This window comes from Brachyistius frenatus, unplaced genomic scaffold, assembly GCF_029030835.1.
Source record: "Brachyistius frenatus isolate BFR_SWC_R1_liver_20210118 unplaced genomic scaffold, ASM2903083v1 Contig_86, whole genome shotgun sequence".
Taxonomy (NCBI): domain Eukaryota; kingdom Metazoa; phylum Chordata; class Actinopteri; family Embiotocidae; genus Brachyistius; species Brachyistius frenatus.
In genome coordinates, this window is record NW_027210685.1 from 67,040 (window position 1) to 90,649 (window position 23,610).

At 45.2% G+C, this 23,610-nt stretch overlaps 1 protein-coding gene across 1 annotated transcript in view; it reads left to right on the plus strand.

Moving 5' to 3' along the window:
* Positions 1-20,022, plus strand: part of mmp15b (matrix metallopeptidase 15b) — a 29,727-nt gene extending 9,705 nt beyond the window's left edge. The window contains exons 2-10 of the mRNA XM_069709829.1: positions 246-394; positions 815-937; positions 1,318-1,625; positions 7,898-8,059; positions 8,477-8,673; positions 12,974-13,112; positions 17,670-17,820; positions 18,091-18,209; positions 19,029-20,022. Of these exons, the coding sequence (XP_069565930.1) occupies positions 246-394; positions 815-937; positions 1,318-1,625; positions 7,898-8,059; positions 8,477-8,673; positions 12,974-13,112; positions 17,670-17,820; positions 18,091-18,209; positions 19,029-19,543 (1,863 nt within the window). The 3' untranslated portion in view covers positions 19,544-20,022. The remainder of the gene's footprint in view (positions 1-245; positions 395-814; positions 938-1,317; positions 1,626-7,897; positions 8,060-8,476; positions 8,674-12,973; positions 13,113-17,669; positions 17,821-18,090; positions 18,210-19,028) is intronic.
* Positions 20,023-23,610: the final 3,588 nt, after the last annotated feature.

Consider the following 23,610-nt stretch of genomic DNA (forward strand, 5'->3'; position numbering starts at 1 on the left):
TAGCTCTGCCCTTCTCTTATCAGGATTCACCTCTTGATCTCATGAAAAGTTGTTTTAACTTCCCGGGGTTGTCTACGAGGAGTAAACTGTCCAGGATTAAAGGTTTACTGCGAACACACTCCTTCTTAGGATCAATCTTTATTTTGCAGTAACGAGTTTAGATTCCAGCGAGTCTGCATCAGATTACATGAATTGTTTACACGGCTTTTGTTCTAACGATGTCTTGTCTTCCTCTCCGCCTCCAGTCCTGGCTGAGGATGTACGGTTATCTGCCTCAGGCCAGCAGACAGATGTCCACCATGCGGTCAGCTCAGATCCTGTCCAACGCCATCGGCGACATGCAGCGCTTCTACGGGCTGGAGGTCACCGGACAGATGGACTCTCAAACCATCAGGTCAGCGGGGCTTAACTCGGGTTATTGTACATTTAGACTTTCAGAAAATATAAACGAGCCCCCCGGTACACTGCCAGGCAACTCATTGTGGGTGACTTTAGTTAAACCGTTTTCAGTGTGATGATTCGGCCTAGAATGTAGAAAAAAAGTCATCAGTGGAACAAAAGCATGGGTATTGTTTTCGCCGCCGTAAGGCGCACGTTCTCCCTACTTGTTTGAGGTGGGCTCAGTAACCCAGCAGCGCTGCAGCTCCTGACAGCACCTTCAATTAAACAACAACAACAAAAATGCACCGACGTCCACGAAGCAGGAGTTGTAACGTCGTGCTCCTCTTCATCTCTTCTCTCGGGTGCTTCATCTTTTCAACACTCACACACACACACACACACACAAACATATCACTTCTTTGAACTCCTTCAGCGCCATGAAGAGACCCCGCTGCGGCGTCCCTGACAAGTTCGGAGGCCAGATCAAAACCAACGTGCGTCGGAAACGCTACGCCCTCACCGGACATAAATGGAACAAGAGCCACCTCACTTACAGGTCAGAAAAAAAGGAAATCTAACAGCACAATCTAACTTGGAGTTGCCGACTGTGAAAGAATCTTATGTCGAGTCGGGACTGAATTAAGTCCAATCTTTAAGGCAGAATTTGGTTTCTGAATGAAGAATGAATTTACCACCGTACAGTCGATGCCAAATATTATGCACGAAACGTGGAATTTGGAGTTATTTAAATTTGCCTCAACCCAACTAAAACCGGCCTTTTAGCCCCGTTATCTTCCTCAAACTTGTCAAACTTCTTAAATTGCCACCGGTGTAAAAATGAAAGACCGCATTTTTCCGGCTTTTGAAACTACTTCAAACTGATATGGGTCACTGGCCTTTGAGACTTTTTTCTTCTTCCCCTCTTTGTTCCCACAGTATTCAGAACTACACTCCCAAAATTGGAGAGTATAACTCGTATGAGGCAATCCGGCGGGCCTTTGGAGTCTGGGAGAAGGTTACCCCACTGACCTTTGATGAAATCCCATACCAGGAGATCAAATATGGACGCCGCAAGGAGCCCGATATCATGATCTTCTTCGCCTCAGGTTTCCACGGAGACAGCTCTCCTTTTGATGGGGAGGGGGGCTTCCTAGCTCACGCCTACTTCCCTGGACCTGGCATGGGTGGGGACACACATTTTGACTCTGATGAACCGTGGACCATCGGGAACCAGAACATACATGGTAAATAGTTTCTGTCCATGATGTGGTATGTGTATTGAATTGTGGATTTTAGGGATTTCAGTGGCAATGTTCCTTTGCGACAAACAAATGTTATGAGTTTAAAAGCATAAATAACAGCAGGAAATGTCCCAAACACAATAATGCACAGTGAACACCTTTCTAGGAGAGGTTGTTAGGACTAAGGAGACAAAAACAAAACATCTAATGGGGCTTAAGGTGGGCGGATGTTTTGCTACACAAGTTGAGTTGCACAATATGTTTGTGTTTAAGCTTCTTGTTATGTGATGGAGTTTTTCATAAGGGCTCAGTATCTTTTAAAAACATGTTGATGTTATAAGATTCCTTATAACATACCTTGACCTTGACCTTGGCCTTGGCCTTGACGCCGCTTCCTGAACGATCCTTTTTGCGATACCGATTTTGAGACCCGATTTCCCCAGAAGTGACGTCACACTTTAAGTACAAACCTTTCGTTTGCCTGCAGTTTAGACGGGGAGAACAGAACCCGAGGCGTTCGCTGTAGCTGCAATTAACAGATTTCCCGTTAAGGCCTCACGTGCAAGTTAATGCGAGGTAATACAATTTGCCAATGTTCCGTAAACGCCTCAAAGGCGCGAGCTCACCAGCCACACATGAAGAGCAGTTACTGCAGCACATGCAACGCTGACAGGTGTGTGGCGGAAAATTCGTTTTAGAATTGTAAAATAAGGCATTATAGCGTAAGATTAATGGCTGTGACTCCCTGGTGCTGATGAGAGCTACTCCTGCGTAAACAGAGCGAAGGTTATGCATTTTAAAACAAGAACGCGTGTGGATGTAGCAAAATTTGGGACTGAACAACAAAGTATCTTTCGGTATACACAAGTAATTTGGTCTGTACGATAAAAGAGTCGAGGTTCAGCATCCGGCCCTTCTGAAGGGTTTACATATTACGGAGGAGCTGTTGTAAACATTTAGGTGTAAACGGTGGATTTCTGGGTTTTTGTGCACTTTCAGCTGTTGAATAGTTTACAGCAGTGTGTGATGTTGTTCAGGTGGTAACGGATCTATATAACAGATTGTAAACAGCTGTCCCCGTGGCTTTCCTCTGTGGCTAACCAGAGTTGCCATAGTTCAGCGAGCTACATCATCTCTCATCTGTCAGCTTCTGCTCTTCTGCCTCCCTTTGGAAAAGTTCAAAGTGGACGCTGGGTGACATCACAAAGTCTTTTCCCCAACTGCACCTCTGCATAGCTGTCAAATGTATCCCTATTTATATTGTTAAGAGCCTCGCACTGACAGACGCCGATGTGTGAACACATTGCACACACAGGATATTTGTACTTCTGTACTTTTGAAGACTAAAACATCATCCCTCAATGCTTTATGCTCAGCATTTACATTTTATTTAAGATGAACCCTAAACCCAATTAAAACTCTTCACACAAATGTCGACCAAACCAATCACACGCAGCAGTGAGGATTGAGAGAATCTGTTCATCTTCAACAAGTCTTCAGAGTTCCTCTTCTTGCTGTGCACCCATTAACCCCGCTGACTCCAGAGGGATTTTTTTGGACAATGGGCTTTCCTGCCCTGTTATCTACATATACACAGCTGACACAGCTGTGTGTGTGTGTGTGTGTGTGTGTGTGTGTGTGTGTGTGTGTGTGTGTGTGTGTGTGTGTGTGTGTGTGTGTGTGTGTGTGTGTGTGTGTGTGTGTGTGTGTGTGTGTGTGTGTGTGTGTGTGTGTGTGATCAGCTGTGTGTGGGATGTGTTACAGGACAGATCACAGGGATGGTTGAATGCCACTGTAAGTGGGAGTGTGTTCCACTCGGGGGGTTCAGTAGACTGGTCTCTTTGTTGCACCGAGCTACTTACACGGCTCAAAAGCAAAGTCCAAGCAAATTACAATCCGGTCTTGACTTTAGTTAGATGTTGTCTCGATTTAACTCTGGAATGTTTACAGCCGTCCATCGGCATTATTACTGAAACGTCGACTCTGCCTTTTTTGACAATTGCGTTGGTCATTGTTTCGGCTCACGTAGCTCAGATTGATCAGAACAGTCATTTTTCTACCACAGCAACAATTTTGCTAAATTTGGCTGATTGCCAAAAATAAGCACATGATCGTTGCTTTATTACTATAAAGCAACGATCATGTGCTTATTTTCTCAAATATGTTGTAAAAAGATTTGCTACTTTACCTCTAGGTTTTAGGTTAGGTTAGGTTAGGTAGTTACTTTATTAATCCCCAAGGGGACATTTTTTCGCTACAGCAGCATACAGGAAGCAATAAGATAATAATAGAATAATAAAAAGCAATAAAATAGCAGTAAAAAATATTAAATATAAAATGCACAGTATATACAGTACAGTATATATCTATATATATTATATACAAACAACCAAGAAACACAGATAACAGTGTTATTGTTATGTGATGGATTTTGCCAGAGGTGAGTTATTGTACAGACTTATTGTGGTCGGCAGGAATGATCTCCTGTATCAGGAATGATCTCCTGTATCTGGAATGATCTCCTGTATCAGGAATGATCTCCTGTATCTGGAATGATCTCCTGTATCTGGAATGATCTCCTGTATCAGGAATGATCTCCTGTATCTGGAATGATCTCCTGTATCAGGAATGATCTCCTGTATGAGGAATGATCTCCTGTATCAGGAATGATCTCCTGTATCTGGAATGATCTCCTGTATCAGGAATGATCTCCTGTATCAGGAATGATCTCCTGTATCAGGAATGATCTCCTGTATCTGGAATGATCTCCTGTATCAGGAATGATCTCCTGTATCTGGAATGATCTCCTGTATCTGGAATGATCTCCTGTATCAGGAATGATCTCCTGTATCTGGAATGATCTCCTGTATCAGGAATGATCTCCTGTATGAGGAATGATCTCCTGTATCAGGAATGATCTCCTGTATCTGGAATGATCTCCTGTATCAGGAATGATCTCCTGTATCTGGAATGATCTCCTGTATCAGGAATGATCTCCTGTATCTGGAATGATCTCCTGTATCTGGAATGATCTCCTGTATCAGGAATGATCTCCTGTATCTGGAATGATCTCCTGTATCAGGAATGATCTCCTGTATCTGGAATGATCTCCTGTATCGGGAATGATCTCCTGTATCGGGAATGATCTCCTGTATCTGGAATGATCTCCTGTATCTGGAATGATCTCCTGTATCGGGAATGATCTCCTGTATCTGGAATGATCTCCTGTATCTGGAATGATCTCCTGTATCGGGAATGATCTCCTGTATCTGGAATGATCTCCTGTATCAGGAATGATCTCCTGTATCAGGAATGATCTCCTGTATCTGGAATGATCTCCTGTATCTGGAATGATCTCCTGTATCAGGAATGATCTCCTGTATCAGGAATGATCTCCTGTATCTGGAATGATTTCCTGTATCAGGAATGATCTCCTGTATCAGGAATGATCTCCTGTATCAGGAATGATCTCCTGTATCTGGAATGATCTCCTGTATCTGTCTTTGTGACAGCGGAGCTGGAGGAGTCTTTTGGAGAAAGTGCTCCTCTGTCCCTGCAGCAGGTGGTGGAGAGGGTGGTCAGGATTATCCAATATGGATAATAGTTTTACATTGTTAGTCAAAAAAACTCTTATTTTTAGTTGGGTTTTTTAAAATAACCGATTTATAGATCAAAAATTTAAAACAATTGTTTTAGAAAAAGAAAAGTGAGCTGAACAGACTGAAAACTGTATTTTGAATTTGCTAAAAAAATATTTGTACAAAGTTTTCCCTTTGGGACATAATTTTCCATTTAAAAAAGGTAATATATTACAATATATGAGCACTACTCATAAAAAAAACACAAAACAAAAAAGCTGCAGTGTCCATTAACTAAATGACCTCTGACCTCCTTTTGAACAGCGTATAACGAAAGCAGCTGAGCGATCAATAGTTAGTCATGAAAAATTCAGATGAAGCAGGAGTCCATTGAATCCATTTCTTCGCCTCTTCTTGACCAACAGTTCTACGCAGCTCTGGATTTGAGGTGTAAACCTTGTGACGCACGATGTGATTAATCAGCCTTTCTGCTCCAGATGGTCGAACAAAACCAGCTTTTCCACTTTATCCAAGTTACTCACACAGCTCACACATGAACCGCTGCAGGCCGGTGGCAATGAGAGGTCTGAAGCTTTTGCGATCACATGAGACGAATGAGAGTACGTTTCTGGCAAAAGGGCAGAACAGACTTGGCAAGTGTCTTTTGGTTGTCAAGGTGCTGCTTTAGTCTGCCGGTTGTTTTCTACTCTGGGACTCCCCTGCTGCTGATGAATGAAGTGTCAGACTCGGTAAACAAGGGAAGAAAGCTTCGGAGAGGTGAAAGAGGACATCGCTGACAACGTGTGTGCGTGGAGGGTTAGCCAGAATTAGCAGTAGATGCATTGGCTGAACTTCTAACTGCGCTGAGACGTTTGAAGTTTATTCTTGCTTTTCTCTGTCAAACTGAATGGTTGTCACGGTTACCTCACAAAGGCCTCTTTATCTGCTCTCGGTGCTCACTCTCTCCTCTTCCTCGGCTATCTCTCGCGCTCTATTTTGCCCTCTGCTGTCTTGTCCCCTTGAGTGTTCGCTGCAGCTTGGCTCACCGTGAGGACACTCATGTGACTGAAATTATAGACGGTGGCGGAGATGAACTGTTGCATCCTTGTTAGGAGGAGATGCACAAGGACGGAGTATCGGGGGCACCCCCACCTCTTCTCTCGCACGCACAGCAGTGACATCGTGAGGTCACGGTTCCCAACACTATGATGTCACCGGTGCAAATCTGACCAATCAGTATGGCCCATCTTGAGGCAGACAAAATGGCTAGCAGGTTCAGAGTTCAGTCAGGCCAGGACCCCGGGTGAACAACAACAAAGAGGTATTGACTGAGGGGAAGCCGCCAGCTGTGAGCTGGTTTTTCTGCACAAATGGACCGATAGAGATACAGTATGTTGGTCAAATCTAAACCTTTTTACTTTTTCAAAAGAAACTGCAAGCAGTCTTTTGTGTTCAGAGGAAGTTGATGCAGTGGTCAGTGTGTCACAGTGTTGTTACCTCACGACAGCAGGCCTCGATTGGTCAGAAGTGACAGTAATGTATCCTGATTCAGATCTTTGGTCATTAGCGTGCCTGTGTGTGACCTCGGTGTCACATTTGTGGGGATTTTTGTTGACATCACAACTAAGATCAAAGAACAGGAGTCCTTATTCATGAACATGTGTGTGACATGGATGTGCTGCATATGGACGTTCCTCTTTGTGTAGCATGAATGCACACACACACACACACACACACACACACACACACACACACACACACACACACACACACACACACACACACACACACACACACACACACACACACACACACACACACACACACTCTACTGTGGTCGAAACTCCGATATCTCCTCCTTTTTAGGTCTGTCACAGTTATTACATATTTACCTGATCAAAGTTATTGGAGAATAATCGTTTCCATTCATGTTTATAAAAACAGCTGGATAAAACTAACATCAGTATTTCCTCGTCATTATCTAGTTTTTGAGGTTTGATTGGCACTTTTTTTTTAATGATGTCATCTTGTGTTGCCGCTTCCTCTTCTGTGGTTTAGGGGCACGGATCTCTATCTAACTTCTAATATTCAACCAGTGACTTTTAGATGAGCATCAATCCACATACAATCAGAATTCATTCATTCCATTCCTCTTCCGAAGTTGTATATGTGTGTTATCAAACTATGATTAGGGTCAAAATAGTGGCACAAAATGGACAGAAAAAGAAAATGTAATTGTAAATTGCAATTATTTGTATGACAGTTTCTCCTCAACTAACATTTCATGATTGTGACAAGTCCTGCTTGGTGATTATTGTTCCTTTCCTGCTATCGATTAAAATCGATTCATGAAAGTTACATATTTAGAATTTCTTTTCCAAAAAAAACTAAATTATCCTGACGCCTTAAAATAGTTTAATGTAACGTTACACCTTTGCCCGAATTCAATTTGCACAGATGGATGAATATGTAGGTAGTCCCTGTCTCCATGAAACTCTGCCTGTCTGAACCTTCCAAAGTAGAAATCCTCAGCCTTCACGGTGACTTCTTATTTCATTAATGTCATGTCTTCAAGCATGGAGAAGACTCTGCGTGGACATGTTAACAAGGTTAAAATGGGATTTTCACTGGAATGGGTCTTCAAGAGAAAAAATGTAGATCTCCCTCCCTCTGCTGACTTGCCCCATGTTCAAACAGGTAATGACCTCTTCCTGGTCGCAGTCCACGAGTTGGGACACGCCCTGGGTTTAGAGCACTCCAACAACCCCCTGGCCATCATGGCTCCCTTTTACCAATGGATGGAGACTGAGAACTTCGAGCTGCCTGAAGATGACCGGAGGGGCGTACAGCAGATCTATGGTACGGTTTTTGTAGATTTACTTTCTGGTGTCCGGTTTGTTTAACCCAAAAACAAAATGCCCAAAGCGCAAAAGTCCACAGTTTGTGTCCGCATGATTTAAACACCCTGTAAGGATGCAGTTTTACAAGAACAAAGTGACAACTGTATTATAGAAGGCAATTTTCTTTATTATCTTTTTTAACTTAAAATCCTATACATGTGGTTTTGAATTCAAAAGAAGCATATTCACCGACTGTGTTGAAAAACGTTGGTAGAGGAAGCAACGTTTCTATTAGAGGAGTCTGCGCTGCGTGTCCAGTTTTCTGAAGGCGTTTCAATGCGCAACCCATCACAAGCCGTGATCGTTGTGCATGGTAACGCTCTTTTCCATTGGTAATCCCCTCAGTTTGACCCACTGTGTTTGTCTCTGCCTGAAGGTCAGCCGAACGGCGGCCCCACTCAGGCCCTGCCCACAGTGACACCCCGTCGCCCGGAGCCCAGGCCACCTCAAACGCCTCCTCGGCACCCTGACCGCCCGAGGACCACCGAAAGACCGGATCACTACGGACCCAATATCTGCGAAGGGAACTTTGACACGGTTGCTATGCTGCGAGGAGAGATGTTTGTTTTCAAGGTAAATGGCCTGAGGATCAGGAAGAAGTGGCATTTGAACATTTGAACACAGCCTGCTCGCTTTGTGCATAAAACACTGGGTGAGATACAGCAGCTCTGCCTTCATTAAGGTTTTCTTCACAGCATGTCCTTGGGAATTCATCTGGCTTGAGGCAGAGCTGCCCTGTCAATTCAATAAATCAGTTACGCTTTCCTGAGAGTCAGTTTGAGACATAAGGCGTGTGCATGGCCAACAGGGGCTCTGTTTTCAATCAGGTCCGGGTGGATTGTAAACTAACAGGGCCGGCGTTCTTTTACGAGATGGAGCGCTGTTAAAAGGGTGGAGGGTGGTCAGGTGTTTATTTTAAAGAACCTCTGGACCCACACAAAGCAGCAGTGAGCTATCAGCTCGTTTGTACCTCTGAGAGTCTTAGAGAAGTTCGTGCCAGTATTTAACCCGATCATTTTGCTGGGCTTTATTATTTGTTTTTATAGTACAGTGCCCATTGAAAATCGCCTGTCAGTATGACTCCACCACGTCACCAGACATTATCATTTTATGTCATTTTATCATTTAATAGAGGACGTGGAGATTCTTCACCAACGCCGCGTGATGTGTCTCAGGCCAAAAGAGAACCATGACCAGGTAGAAAATAACCGGGTGAAGCTGAGCTATGCCGAGGACATACAGACAGAGATTTAGGACATTTCTGATATTATGCAGTGCAGTCCAGTTGTTATTTGTTATGTGACGTGTCTCTCCAGTGGAGGTTCCAGTTCCCGGTCAGAGTCAGTGATGCAAGAGGTTCATGTGGTTGCTCTCAAAGTTTCCTCCTGGTTTATTTTCACAGCCTCAGGATTTATTTGGTGATGGTCCACACATAGCTCAGGTCTCCAAAGATAAGTAATGATGTGTTTGAGTGGGAGAGGTTAGAGGAGGTGTGTACTGTTGATAACTTTGAAAAGTGAAGAGCTTTGCAGATATTAGACAGAGCACGCCCAGTCTTCGCTCTAAGAAAGCCTCAGTTTCACCTCCAGAAACGTTTCCATGAACATTTTTGAAATCAGCAAACTGCAGCAGGAGGGAGTTCAGCAGCTGAAATATTCAACAGTGTCAAACTGTCAAACACGTCTGGAGCTGGATCCCAGTAAACCTCTTGACATGCATAAATCAAGGGTGGAATATAAAGCAGTTTTGTTTATAGAAATGATGCAAATGTTTCTGAGAAGCATTATTCCGACAGTTGTCAGACATTTCTAGAAGGAGTTTCTGATGTCCACCCCACAGCAGAGCCCCGTCCCTCCTCGCTCACAGATCCGCCTCCGACTGCCTCCTATCTTGTACTGCGAGTGTGCTTGACACTGACCAGTGGTTACAAGATGTGACGTGCAGCTGCCTGGACGTGTGCTGCACTTGGTCAAACCGTTATATCTGCGCTCTTGGGTTTCATCTCAGCCGGTAATGTCTGTGTTCCTGGGTTTCATCCAAAGTCACGAAGCTCGCCTGGACAGCATTAATCCGTGTCCAGAATTAACCAATTCATTGCCTGCCAGCCGTTCTTAAAATACAAACCACCTGATCAGCGTGAATGCAGACCAAAAGCAAGTACATTATTTTTAGTAGTCAGTTTAGTTTTATCAATTTTAGTCATTACAACTGGCTAAATCTGTAATTATCATTTATGTGCATGTTTCTTTATCTGTCTCTCGCAGCTTAGGCCTAAAGTTAATTGCAAGCTCACAATAGGGAAACAATCTGGGCATTGTTTTTTCATTTGTAGCTGCTCACAGTGTGGCTGTGTGGATGCCAGTGGTGCTCTGTCTGTCAACACTTCTGTCCAAACGGAAATAAACTGTAAAATGAATCTCTGTGATGTTTTGTACAGATATTCAGGACCCACAGGAGGAATCCGAATAACTTCGGTGATTCCCTGACTGCTTCTTTACTGCCACCACTTACATTTTGTTTTTGTAGTGATATGTGATGGATGGATTATCATTGAATCTGATTCAGGGTGAAATGAAATCACTTCTTTCACCATCGTCAGGTGAAAGTCGTAGCTTGTTAAATACTTTCGTGGCATACGTGAGCATGCTAACATGCCGAACCAAGACTGTGAATCTGGGAAACAATAGACCTGCTTAACATCAGCATTGCTTGGTTTAAATCAGGGGTCTCCAACCAGTAGCTACTGGTTGAGTGTGTGTTGAATATCAATTGTTCCCATAAAAAAAGCTTATTCAGCTGATTTGGGTGGCACTCAGCTTTATGAATAAATATTAAAGTGTCCAAGAGCTACATGAGGCCCTCTCAGAGGAAAAAAAGTTGGCGACCCCCAGTTGAAATTTTCTCAAAGAGCTACTGTTGTAGGCTGTTTTACAGGATGTATCAGCACATGTACAGTAACATTCATGTACATTTAATCCGAAGCTTTTTAAACAGCATGCATCGAGGAAAGAAACGGGTCTAAGGTTGCAGTTTTCGGTCTGCCTTTGTGTCCTCTGTCTCTGTAGTGAGAGAGTATGTCAGAGAGAATGAAGATTGATGAGTGACAGACACACTTCAGATCAAGATGTTATCAGCGAGCTCTGACTATTACCAGTTCATGTGTTTCTGTTAGCATTTAGCGCTTGGCTGGAGATGAATTATCCTCCTTCACTGTTCAGAAACTGTAGTTATTACTGGTGGACAGGGTTTTTCTCTCCTGTCATTCTTCACAGTCTGAATCACTTACGCTATGTGCTGTATGAGGGGGAGTAATCTGTAGCACATCGGTACCACTCTCTCCTCCAGGAGTCCTGTCCATTAGCAGAAGAAAGAGGCTGTCATTCTGCAGGGAAAGTTGCCTCTTTCTTTTGTGCACTTCACAGCAGATGACTGGACATAAAGACAGCCGGCGGAGCACATGGAGCTGCTCTCAATATTGAAACTCCCACGCTGAGGTCTGCTCTGTTCTGCTGTGGTCTAATATGGTCAATTCCGACGTTATCTGGTCAATGCAGGGAGCTGTCAGAAAGGAAAATCATCCTCTGACCCGCTCTGCCTCTCACCTCTCCAACTCATCTCCAGCCTGGTCCGTTGCGTAGAGCCTCGCGCCGTTCTGTCTGCCAGCGTGTCCCGTGTGAAGGACACCGCTGGGTGTGCTTGCCAGAAAGAAGCAGCACTGAGCATTTTACTGTTACACTATCCAGGACAAATAAGGCGACTGACTCACCCCTCGTGAATGAGTCGGCAAACTTCTGGTGAAAATGTGTCTGCGGCCCAGCGTGAACTGTGTGTACGGTGGATGTAAGTGTTCACAAAACCGTAGCCTCATTCGGTTCTCGGGTAAAAAAAAAATGTGCTACTGGTGGTTTCTATTGTTTTGTGCTGATGACTTGAAATCACACAGCTCTGTATAAAAAGTAAACTTGTGGCAGAGTGCGATCGACAGAGAGAGAGCGCAATAAGGGGATGTGATAAAAGCAGCAGAGCACAGACCGACTATTATTAGCCTGCTAGTGTTCCGCTGTTGTTGGTTTATTGTACGTTCTGGTCTAGTTATCCTCCAGAGCTTGGCATAACCTCCACCAATCTTTACAACAGTGCTGTGTGGCCTCACTTAAAGTCAGTTGACTAATGAAAAGAGACAAAAGTCAAGTTGGATTTATTTATACAGCACATTTAAACATAACAGAAGTTGACCAAATGGCTGCATATGATCAAATTATATAATCAAAATATCAAATAGAATTAAAACAATAAGAAAGACTTGAACATAAGAGGAAAAAGCAATGTAGACACTTTTAAATTAGAAATTGATAACACAATAAAGCTGAAGAAAACACACAAGAAAGTAAAAGCAGTAAATAAGAAGTAAATGGAAATTAATGTGGAAAACGAGTGAAAATAAATCGGTTTTTAATTGGCTGATGACCTGATCAGGAAGAGGAGGTTGTTTTTAAGTTTCAGAGCTGCGACAGAGAAAGTCTGCTACTCAGTTTACATCTCTGAACAACTAAGAGCTGCTGATCCAATGATCTGAGGAATACCTGTCTCACAGTAGCTGTTTCCTTTTCACACTGCGTGTCCTTATCTGAATGGAAATGTTGTCTAAGGGCAAAGAATGAGTAATGAAGGGCTGTTTCTCAGTCAACTCTGGCATTGAGTAACTTTGGATTCACTGTATATCAAAGCTTTGAGTCTCAGCCAGGAATTAAAAAGAAAGAGGAAGAAGGAAACTATTACTGACGGTTTTTGAAGATGTGTTTAACTGACCTCTATAAAACCTGAAACTGAAACAATGTGCACTGAAACACACTTCTTGTTTTTGTCCCTTCAGGGCCGCTGGTTCTGGCGGGTGCGTAAGAACAGGGTTCTTGATAACTACCCCATGCCCATCGGTCACTTCTGGAGAGGTCTGCCCGGAGACATCGACGCCGCCTACGAGAGACACGACGGCAGGTTCGTCTTCTTTAAAGGTAAGCGGCGAATAACCTGCAAACACGCTGATGCATGCTTGTTATGTTTGTCCCATTATTGTGCACCGCAATCTCTTTCAGACTATGAACATACCATCTGTTGTTGTGTATATTGCTGCTGTGAAAACAGGCCTGTTCTAAATGATCCATTTCTGTTATGATTCACTTTTAGAGCATGACGGACTTCCTGTAGCAACAGTACCCTTTAAGAATGTGCCCGGTTTTGAAATTAGGCCGCTTGCTGCGCGACAGAGAAGCAACACTGTGTGTGTGTCAGCAGTGTTGCTCGAGCAGCAACAATGAGTGAGGAAACATCGCTTGGATTCAGTTTCCAGTGAAGCTTCATTGTTGATTCTGGCATGTCAATACACAATCACAGCACCAGTCATAGGATACTGTATCGACTTCATATGATCCAGTTCTCATCATCAGCCAGTATAAGAGCTCTTTATGGTAAAATAGTCTCTTCTTTTCATCTTTAAATAAGATATCGCAGTTTCCCGAGCATATGGAAAATATTTTGTACGTATGTATGAAATGCATAAAAAAATATACACCATGTGGTTTCTTCTTTACAGCCCAGATACAGTTACTTTACATGTCTTGATGCTATATTTGAGCAGTAAAACAAGATTCTTGAGCTTTTTTCATCTGGTGCAGATAAAATTGAAGATTTAAGAAAGCAGCAGTACATAATGTATTCTACATGCGGAGTATAAATCTTTTTCTGCACAGCTCATTATTTACACTGTGAGTCACCGAGAGCAGCTTGTCTTTTACAACTCTGCATGAAGTTGTTGAATGAAAAAGGAAGAACTCAGCCTTTTAATGCCACTTGATTCTGGGAGCTCCAGGCTTCGGGGCAGCTGTTGATAATGAGGAGAATGATGTCATCGACTCTCAGCATGACACTTGGCCACAAGCCATTAACAAAGGAAGAGCGAGACAAAGGAATAAGAAGGAGGGAAGAAAGTAAGACTCCCAGACCTGAAAGCACAAGACATGGGAAGACGAGCACAACAGTGGGATGTCTGTTACTAAGATCAATCAATCAACTTTACTTTCTGTCGTTTCTCAGTCTTGTGCTGGCGGTCTCGTGAAACGCCGTCATTAATAGGTCACGCTCAGGAGTGGTCTTGTTCTTGGGGTGACTTTGGGAGCTCACATGTGGTTTTGAGGTTTCCTGCAAAGTTTCTCCCAGCATGTATTTCACATCAGTCAGCAGTAATGGCACCTGTCACTGTGTCTCAGTTAATATTGTCACTCCCCACTTCCCTGCTACGGTGCACTTTGTGTGTCTTTATGGGGGGGGGGGGGATGGTTTAGTTTTAGTTTAAACACCAAATATCAACACTTCATATTGTGCATGGACAATGTAATCCATTGCACACATGTCGACTGAGTGAACTGTTATTCATATATTGTGTAATAGAACTATCAAAATAATGCCCACTTAAAATTCCTCGACTGATTCCTCGGTTGGCTGATTCCTCGGTTGGCTGATTTTATGGGCCGATATTGGCCTGCTACAAATATATTGTCATCGGTGTGTTGAAACATTTATTTTTCGAATAATATTAAGAAAAAGCGGTTTGGTGATTTAGATGTTGTTCTATTTGTGTTGTTTTTAATATACGGTTATTTATAATTGTTACATTCACAGTGAAGTTAAATGTTGATGCACTGATGTCATTTCTGACAATAAAGTTTAACATTAAACTGTAAAGCATTCTGCCACCATTATATATTTTTGTTTAAAATCTTTGATAACTACATTTCAACTGATGTATTTATATCTGAACTTCTGAACTTTTGCTTTCTTAAATTGGAATCAGCATCGGCCCCCAGACCCAGTAACACTCGGGCTCTGATTCTGAGGGCCAGCTCGCAGGGGAACGCTAGCTGTGATTAGCAGCCCTCCATCTTCATAGACATAACCATTTCCAGTGAAAACAGTAAGATCTCAGTGAGCTCAAATTACATTTACTAATTGCATATAGATTAAAATTTAAAAACTAAACGGATGTCAAGAAGAAGAAGAACACTGTTGTACCAAGTGTATCAGTGAGTGTGTCCTCCTTTCTATGGAATCTGTTCTCCCAAGTTCAACTTATCACCTTACAATACAGGTGTTTGATATAGTGGATGGAAGGACGGACAGATGGATGGATGGATGGATGGATGAATGGATGGATGGATGGATGGATGGATGGATGGATGGATGGATGGATGAATGGATGGATGGATGGATGGATGGATGGACAGACGGGCGGGCGGAGGGAGGGAGGGAGGGAGGGATGGAGGGATGGATGGATAGATGGATGGAGGGAGGGAGGGAGGGAGGGAGGGAGGGAGGGATGGATGGAGGGAGGGAGGGATGGAGGGAGGGATGGATGAATGGATGGAGGGAGGGAGGGAGAGAGGGAGAGATGGATGGATGGAGGGAGAGATGGATGGATGGAGGGAGGGAGGGATGGATGGAGGGATGGATGGATGGATGGATGGATGGATGGAGGGAGGGAGGGAGGGAGGGAGGGATGGAGGGATGGATGGAGGGAGGGAGGGAGAGATGGATGGATGGAGGGAGAGATGGATGGATGGAGGGATGGATGGATGGATGGAGGGATGGATGGATGGATGGAGGGAGGGATGGATGGATGGATGGAGGGAGGGAGGGAGGGAGGGAGGGAGGGAGGGAGGGAGAGATAGATGGATGGATGGAGGGAGGGATGGATGGATGGAGGGATGGATGGATGGATGGATGGAGGGAGGGAGGGAGGGATGGAGGGATGGAGGGAGGGATGGATGGATGGAGGGATGGCCGGTGTTTTTTATTGGACATCCTGTATCTGGAATATGTTGGATTTTAAGAGGTGTACTCCAGATGTGTGCTCTATAAGAACATCAGGGATGTTGACCATCTCTCTCTCTCTGCGCTGTATCATGCGAGAGTTGTTTTATCCACGTTTCACAGCTGTTGAGGTTTCATTGCAGTTTTTATCCAAAGAAGCCCAGCTGTAAAAGAAACAACACTTTTATCCTGCCGTTACATGGAGAGAAGGAATCGAACCTTTGGGTCAGTGGAGCCTTCATAGTCTTGGAAAGCCATGAAATAAGTCCTGGGATATTACATCAGGGCCGGGCACCACAGGAACCCTGGGAAACATTGCGTCACCTCTTGTTTTCTCCAGATGCTGAGTGTAGAGCTTTCGCTTTAAACGAGAAGCGAGGGGCCGCCGGAGGTGGGTGGGTGGGGGTGGGGAAGAGAGGAGGGGGAGGGGGGATTGAAGCCAGAAAGAGATGTAATAGGGGAACAGAGTCCCCCTGTCTGACACTGGGAAAAACAATAAAACCTTCCCTTCAGCGAGAAATCTGGTTCAGCCTGACACGAGACAAGCCGCTCCTGATGGATAATTACAAGCCAAACCCAAACTCCTTAGTCAGTGATGTCGTACTCACTTCTGCTGTGTTTTTTGATTGCTTGCCAACAAATCATTATTGCATTCTTATAATTTACAAGTGTGTAAGTGCTGGTTCGGTTCCTGGGATTGTTCTTATCTGGAACTGCCAGCAAATGAAATGTGTGTGTGCAACCATGTGTGTGTGCAACCATGTGTGTGTGCAACCATGTGTGTGTGCGGCTGTCAGAATGTGGACGTGTGAGTCTTGTTGAATGTGTGTGACGTGTGTGTAACCAAGTACACATCTCATTTACAGTGTGATAGTGTGTGTGTGTGTGTGTGTGTGTGTGTGTGTGTGTGTGTGTGTGTGTGTGTGTGTGTGTGTGTGTGTGTGTGTGTGTGTGTGTGTGTGTGTGTGTGTGTTCACATTTTCCAAAGTCCATGAGGGTTATGAGTGGGAGTGGATGGGGAATGTCCCGATGTACGCATCAAACAGAATCATTAAAGGTCCATACTTTACACTTTTCTTGTGTTTTATTTTCTTTCTAGATATCCATACGAAGATGTCTTAGTACTTTTTATCAAAAATCATCTCAATATAGTTTTACATCTTCTTTCTTAAGCTTCAGTCTGGAGCTCGATCAAGAGGAGGCTGCCGTGTCTGTGTCTTTAAGGAACATTGATATCGATGATATCATCTGATCTGATTGGCTGACTGTTTTCCGAGCGTCGCATGCTCAGGCTGAACGCAGGTTTTCCAGTTTGCGAGTGTCTTGTTCGATCTGTAACAGAATGAGCGCTCTGTGTTTTCCTCCAAACAAAAATGTCGGACAATGGGCCATGCTGAGACACACGACACATGAGGGTGAATTTGTGACATCACAAAGTCCAAATGGAAAAATAGCTGAAAATGGACTTTGTTCAGACACTGTGACTGTATTTATAACACTTCAACAGGAGGCGTTCCTGTTGAATCAGAAAAGGAATGGAAATCACAATTTGTTCAATATGGAGCTGAAGTCATTTTCCTCTCCTCTCCTCTCCTCTCCTCTCCTCCTCTCCTCTCTCCTCTCCTCTCCTCTCCTCTCCTCTCCTCTCCTCTCCTCTCCTCTCCTCTCCTCTCCTCTCCTCTGCCCTCCTCCCCCTCTCCTCTCAGGAAACAGATTCTGGCTGTTCAGGGAAGCTAACCTGGAACCAGGCTATCCACTTGAGCTGGTTGATTACGGTCAAGATATTCCCTACGACCGAATAGACGCAGCCATCTGGTGGGAGCCGTCCGGCTACACTTACTTATTTCAAGGAGACTGGTAATGTTGCACAACCTGTCAATATCACACCAAACACAGATTCAGCTGCTACCCAGTACATTACATATCAGTACATAACTGGTGGGGTTATTTTTGCACAGTACAACTGACTGGCTATAGTTTTTATTTTGGTGTACTATTTACACACAGATCACATTTGAATGTTGTCAACATGGAGGCCCGCCTCGCACTGCTGTGTGAGGTCTGTTCTGTTCTTGTGACCAGATTAGATAGACGGTAACAACCCTCCTCTCGGCTTTCTGTCTGCAGGTACTGGCGCTTCAACGAGCAGTCGCGCTCGGCTGACAGAGGTTACCCGAAGCCAATCAGCGTCTGGGGGTCGTCGGTGCCCTCCGGTCCCAAGGGGGCCTTCCTCACCGATGATGGAGGTGAGCTAATACAAGACAAGTGGTTTCTCTCTCTCTGTGTGTGTGTGTGTGTGTGTGTGTGTGTGTGTGTGTGTGTGTGTGTGTGTGTGTGTGTGTGTGTGTGTGTGTGTGTGTGTGTGTGTGTGTGTGTGTGTGTGTGTGTGTGTGTGTGACGCGGGTCTGTGGTAGACAAAGAATCAGGGTGTGGCTGTGAGATCGTCAGGGGAGAGGGGGGATGCATGTTTTGTGTCTGTTGAGAAGTGAAATTGAGCTGACAGTGTCTCTCCTGTGAAGGACAGCCCTGGTTATCTTAACCAGGGCTGTCCTTCACAGGAGAGACACTCTGAGATGGTGTTCATTTTCCATTTATGCTACAAATTATTTAGGATACACAGAAAATTTGAGAAAAAGGTTTAGTTATTCGGGACTTTTTTCTATAGTTACACATATCTGCCTTTTTGCTAAACGTGAGCTGAGAGGCTCTCTCATATCTGTGTGGTAAATAATAACCTGACTGTACCACAGGCCTGTCAATCAAACAGACACGCCCCCGAAACATGTCTTTTTGAGGATTATTTGATCATTTATGACAGAATTATTTTCAGTTGGACCTCCAGAAAACTAATAAGGAGTGACTTTAGTTAGCAACACCGAGATAACTGGTGGAGACATTTTATTGACTGAGAAGTTCACGAGAGAAGTTGAATGGGAGTCTGTGGAGCCACATGCTTTTTGGAGCCGACCTCTAGTGGCACTCGGTGGTATCGCAGCTTAAGGCGCTTCTGCAGCGGCCACAGTGTTACGTTTGTTCACGTGTTCTGCTCCGCTTTTATATTTCAGCGTACACCCTCTTCTATAAGGGTTCCAAGTACTGGAAGTTTGACAACCACCGCATGAAGAGCGAGCCGGGCTACCCCAAGTCCATCCTGAGAGACTTCATGGGCTGCAGCGTGGACCTGGATCCCGACCGCGACACCGACACCGACTCAGGCCGCAAATACCCGGACGTAAACCGCCCGCCGTTCAACCCGGACGCAGGACGAGACGGCGACAAGGGCAAAGACCGGGAGGGAACTGACCGCGGAGGGACGGACAAAGACGCGGGCAAAGGCTCGGACAAGGACAAAGACGAAGACTATCGCGAGGGTCGTGAGGAAGACACCAACGAGGTGGACGTGGTGCTGAAGGTGGACGACAGCGAGGAGCGGACCATGAACATCCTGATGGTGACCATCCCGCTGGTCCTGGTGCTGTGCATCCTGGGACTGATCTACGCCATCATCAACACGCTGCAGAGCAAAGGGGCGCCGCGGCTGCTGGTGCACTGCAAGCGCTCGCTGCAGGACTGGGTCTGACCTCTGACCTTAGGGGGCGCTGAACTTTGAACTTGAATTGGACCTTAGATTCCCTCCTCCTCCTCCTCTTCCTCTCATCCGTCCTCAGTCTCTGTGGCTCCTGCAGCTCTTCGTACATGTGGTAGTAGATCCATGCAATTACTGTACTGATACATAGACACACACACACACACACGCACACACACACACACACACACACACACACACACACACACACACACACACACACACACACACACACACACACACACACACACACACACACACACACCACCTGAACCTCCCGTCTCCCATGGTGCTCTACAACGCGGTGACTGTGGTCTATTTATATGAGAGAAGTTTGCACATTGTTTTTGTTTCTCTTGTTGTGTTTGTTTTGGTTCATTTTGTGTGACTTGTTGTTGTTATTATTATTATTATTTCTAAACCAGGAAGGCTGTTCTATTCTCTCTCTCTCTCTCTGGGCCTCCCCTCCCCCCTCCTCCCCGTCGGGGCTTTTCCCTGACGGGGAACTTGACATCTGCTTTTTCTATCGCAGTCGCAACAAAAGAAAGAAAAGCAGAGGGTTGGACAGGATTTGTAGATACGACATCGTGCTCTCAGTAGGATCCAGTCATTCTCTTTCCTTCCTCGTCATCTTCATCTTCCTCCTTTTCCTCCCTTTTTCCTCTGCAGTGCGGTGTGTCGGGGGCCGCGGGGTTTGTCAGACAGAAACCGGACTTGGTCATAATCCGCATTTCATTGAGGCTGATAGTGAAGAGGTGTTTACAGACCTGCCCTGAGCTCCGATACTCATCTCCTCTGACTCCCTGTGATGGTGATGATTGTGTGATGGGAACTGCAAAGCTGAGTTCAAACAGGATCATTTCAATTTCAATCTTGTTTTTGCAGTTTTTAATGGCGATAATAACTTTGTTAATTGCTGAGATTTGGGAATGTTTTGATGTCGCTAAAAGAACATGTTGCTCCTACAGGCTTCAAACAAACTCCCCATTCAGCCTAAATGATTTGGAAGAACAGCCATGAATGAGTTTACGGAGCAGTTTTCTGGTTCCAGTTAGATCTACTCTGCTTTCCATTGACGTGCACACGCAGCTTTGGATGTACCTCTCCGAACAAAGTGATAATGTGACGATCTGTCTGACACGACGACACTGGCTCATTTGGGGAAATACATGTATTTGCTTGTTAGCGGACGGTTAGAAGATCGACACCACTCTCAAGTCTGGAGGCTGAAAATGAAACTCCAGGCAGCAGGCGAGAAGCATAAAGAGTGAGAGCTGCTCGCTGCCTCCAACAGCTCCGCTCCAGTTTACTGGTGAACACTTGTTAATACATGCTGTAAAGTACTGGTAAGATTTAGATTAGCTCGAAGGCAGATTTGTTTCCCTCAGACGGAGCTACTGTAAGTGTCTCCTCTGTTTCCAAGCGGTATCTGATGCTATAAGCTAACCAGCATCCTGCTCCGGCTTTATATTTGGTGTCCGCACACTTTAAGTGGTGTCCATCTTCTCATCCAACGCTACAAGCCGATCGTGTTTCAGGCTTTGTTGTAGCCACGATACCCGATACGGGATCAGCAATTTGTTTTCATTGATACAACAGACACAAATGTTGAAAGTCTGACCCGAGTTGTAATAGATTGTAAGTGTCCTTTAAGTTCAGACGACTACGGCCTCCTCCTCCTCCTCCTCCTCCTCCTTCATCTGGTGCTCACACAGTCGGACAACAGGTCTACCTTCTTTCTTTCCCTTATTTGGAAACTATTTAAGGAGCTCGGTGGCTGAAAGGCTAAACAGACTATATCTTCCCTTTGCTTTCAATTACAGGGCTAATTCTCCGAGTGCCTCTTTTCTGTCAACAGTGAGGCTTTTTCTTCGTGCTGCACAGGGAGATGGTTAATGTAAGAAGTCAGCTCACTGTGAAATAACACAGGAGAGGGAGTGTTCATTGTGTGTGTGTGTGTGTGTGTGTGTGTGTGTGTGTGTGAGAGAGAGAGACATAAAACAAGGGAGAAACAAAGCAATGAAATGGCCTTTAACTTCAGAACAGGATGTGGCCCCACGAATGCAGCACAGGGTGCAGCTAATGTGCCGTGCAGTTTATAAAGGGGCTTTTTACTGCTAGTATTTTTTTTAAAAGGACGATTTCAGAAAGCCCGGCGATGACCTTTGCTCTCCCCGTTGTAAAGATGGCGTATCTGTGAGCACCAGGGTGGGCTCATGTGAACACCGACTAATCCTCTTCATCAAACAGCAGCAGGTGCGTGCAGATGCTGTTAACCCCCCCGCGACCTCCTCACTAAACTTTGAACTGCCCAAATCAAAACGCTCTCCGCTCCCTTTTCATCTCGCACGAGCAGAGGAAGGATGAAGGAAGGGTGAAGGAAGGGTGAAGGAAGGATGAAGGAAGGATGAAGGAAGGGTGAAGGAAGGATGAAGGAAGGCGCGTACGGACGAATCTTAACCTCTCATCACTCTGATTCATTACATCAGTATTCAAGGACCAAACTGCTGGTTTGAATATTTTAACTTCTCTACTACAAGTCGTTGCCAACCAGGTTCAAATGCTTGACTTGTCGTTATTTTCCCATCAAACATGACAGCCATTCATTTTCACAAGACTATTTAAACTTTTACAAAAGGCTTGCTGCTTTCTACACTGCACAGAAATGACTGGAAACCAAAGAGTAACAGCGTGGCGTGAAAACGGGCTGCTGTAAAAGGGTTACTGCGCTGTTAAATATGTCAAAGGGGCTAAAAGGTGTAAAACTAAAAAAAAACAAGGACTTTTAAATCAACATTTTTCCTCTTAAAAGCAGCAGCAAAAAAAAAAAGGCTTTGAAAGTTTTGACTTCAAATATGAATGGGAGGAAGGCTTATCTGAGGGAGCCCTAAGAAGTCAGCTGCCACTCTGACCGGGAGGAGGAGCTGGGGGGGGGGGGGGGGGGGCAGCTCGCTGGGCTCAGGTTACACAGATGTGGACCGGAGAGTCTGAATTTCCTGCAGCGGAGACAAGGGAAAGGGGGGGGGGGAGGGTTGACCTCCTCTCCCTGAGCTTGCAAAGTTTGGCTCTACGGAGGGGTGGGAAGAAGAAGACGAGGAGAGGGAGGGGGGAGGAGGAGGGGGGAGGAGGGGGAGGAGGGGGGAGGAGGGGGGGACTGGCAGCAGCCCATGTGACCCAGATTCTTCTGCAAACTCAACAGCAGCGCCGGCCAGAGAGGAAACTTTAGCTTCCAGTCGCTGTCGGACCTTTTTCAGGAGGCGTATCGAAGCGCTTTCCTCGTATTCGTGTATGTAGTTGTAGCCCAGGACATGTTTCAAAGCCTTAGCAGCATTGTTTTGTGTCAGTCAGACAATCCCCCCCCCCCCCCCCCCCCCACACACACACACACACACACACGGAGGTGAAGACAGGTCGAGGTGAGACACCGTAGTGAACACAACAGTTCAGGTTAACGCCGAGAGGAAGCAAAGGAAGAGCAGCCGTCAACAGACAGTCGGCAGATTGATCTGCGGCAGGTCGATAGCGGTTGCCGGGAAACGGTGTCCCGTGTCCATCGCTCACCTCCTCATCATCAGTGTTTAAGGAGGGGTGAGGGGGTTGTTGGCGGTCGCAGCTAATCAGTGTTAAAAGCACCTCCCCTCCCCATCTCTCTGTCCCGTCCCGCTCCTCCATCGGTCGAGTGCTCAGACGGCCGAGCGTCTGGACAGCCTCAGAAACTGCCGACTCATTGCACTGGACACAAACTTGTATACGGAGCTCTTCTTCATCGTGCCTCTCTTTTTTTGTCTTTTTTCCTCCTCCTCCAAACGGAGCCGGCGGGAAGTTTACCACTTCAAAGCTAGAAAGTAACAACTTCAAAGTCAAAGAAGTGGAAAGGGCAGAAGAGTTCTCGAAATCACAGCCTCGGTGATTCAGAAACATCCAAACTGATGATGTTTCAGTTGTGTGTCTGATACCGAGCTGACAGGAACACTGAGGTTGGGAAAGAAATCTGTCCAGGCTGATTGATGAGTGTGTGTGTGTGTGTGTGTGTGTGTGTGTGTGTGTGTGTGTGTGTGTGT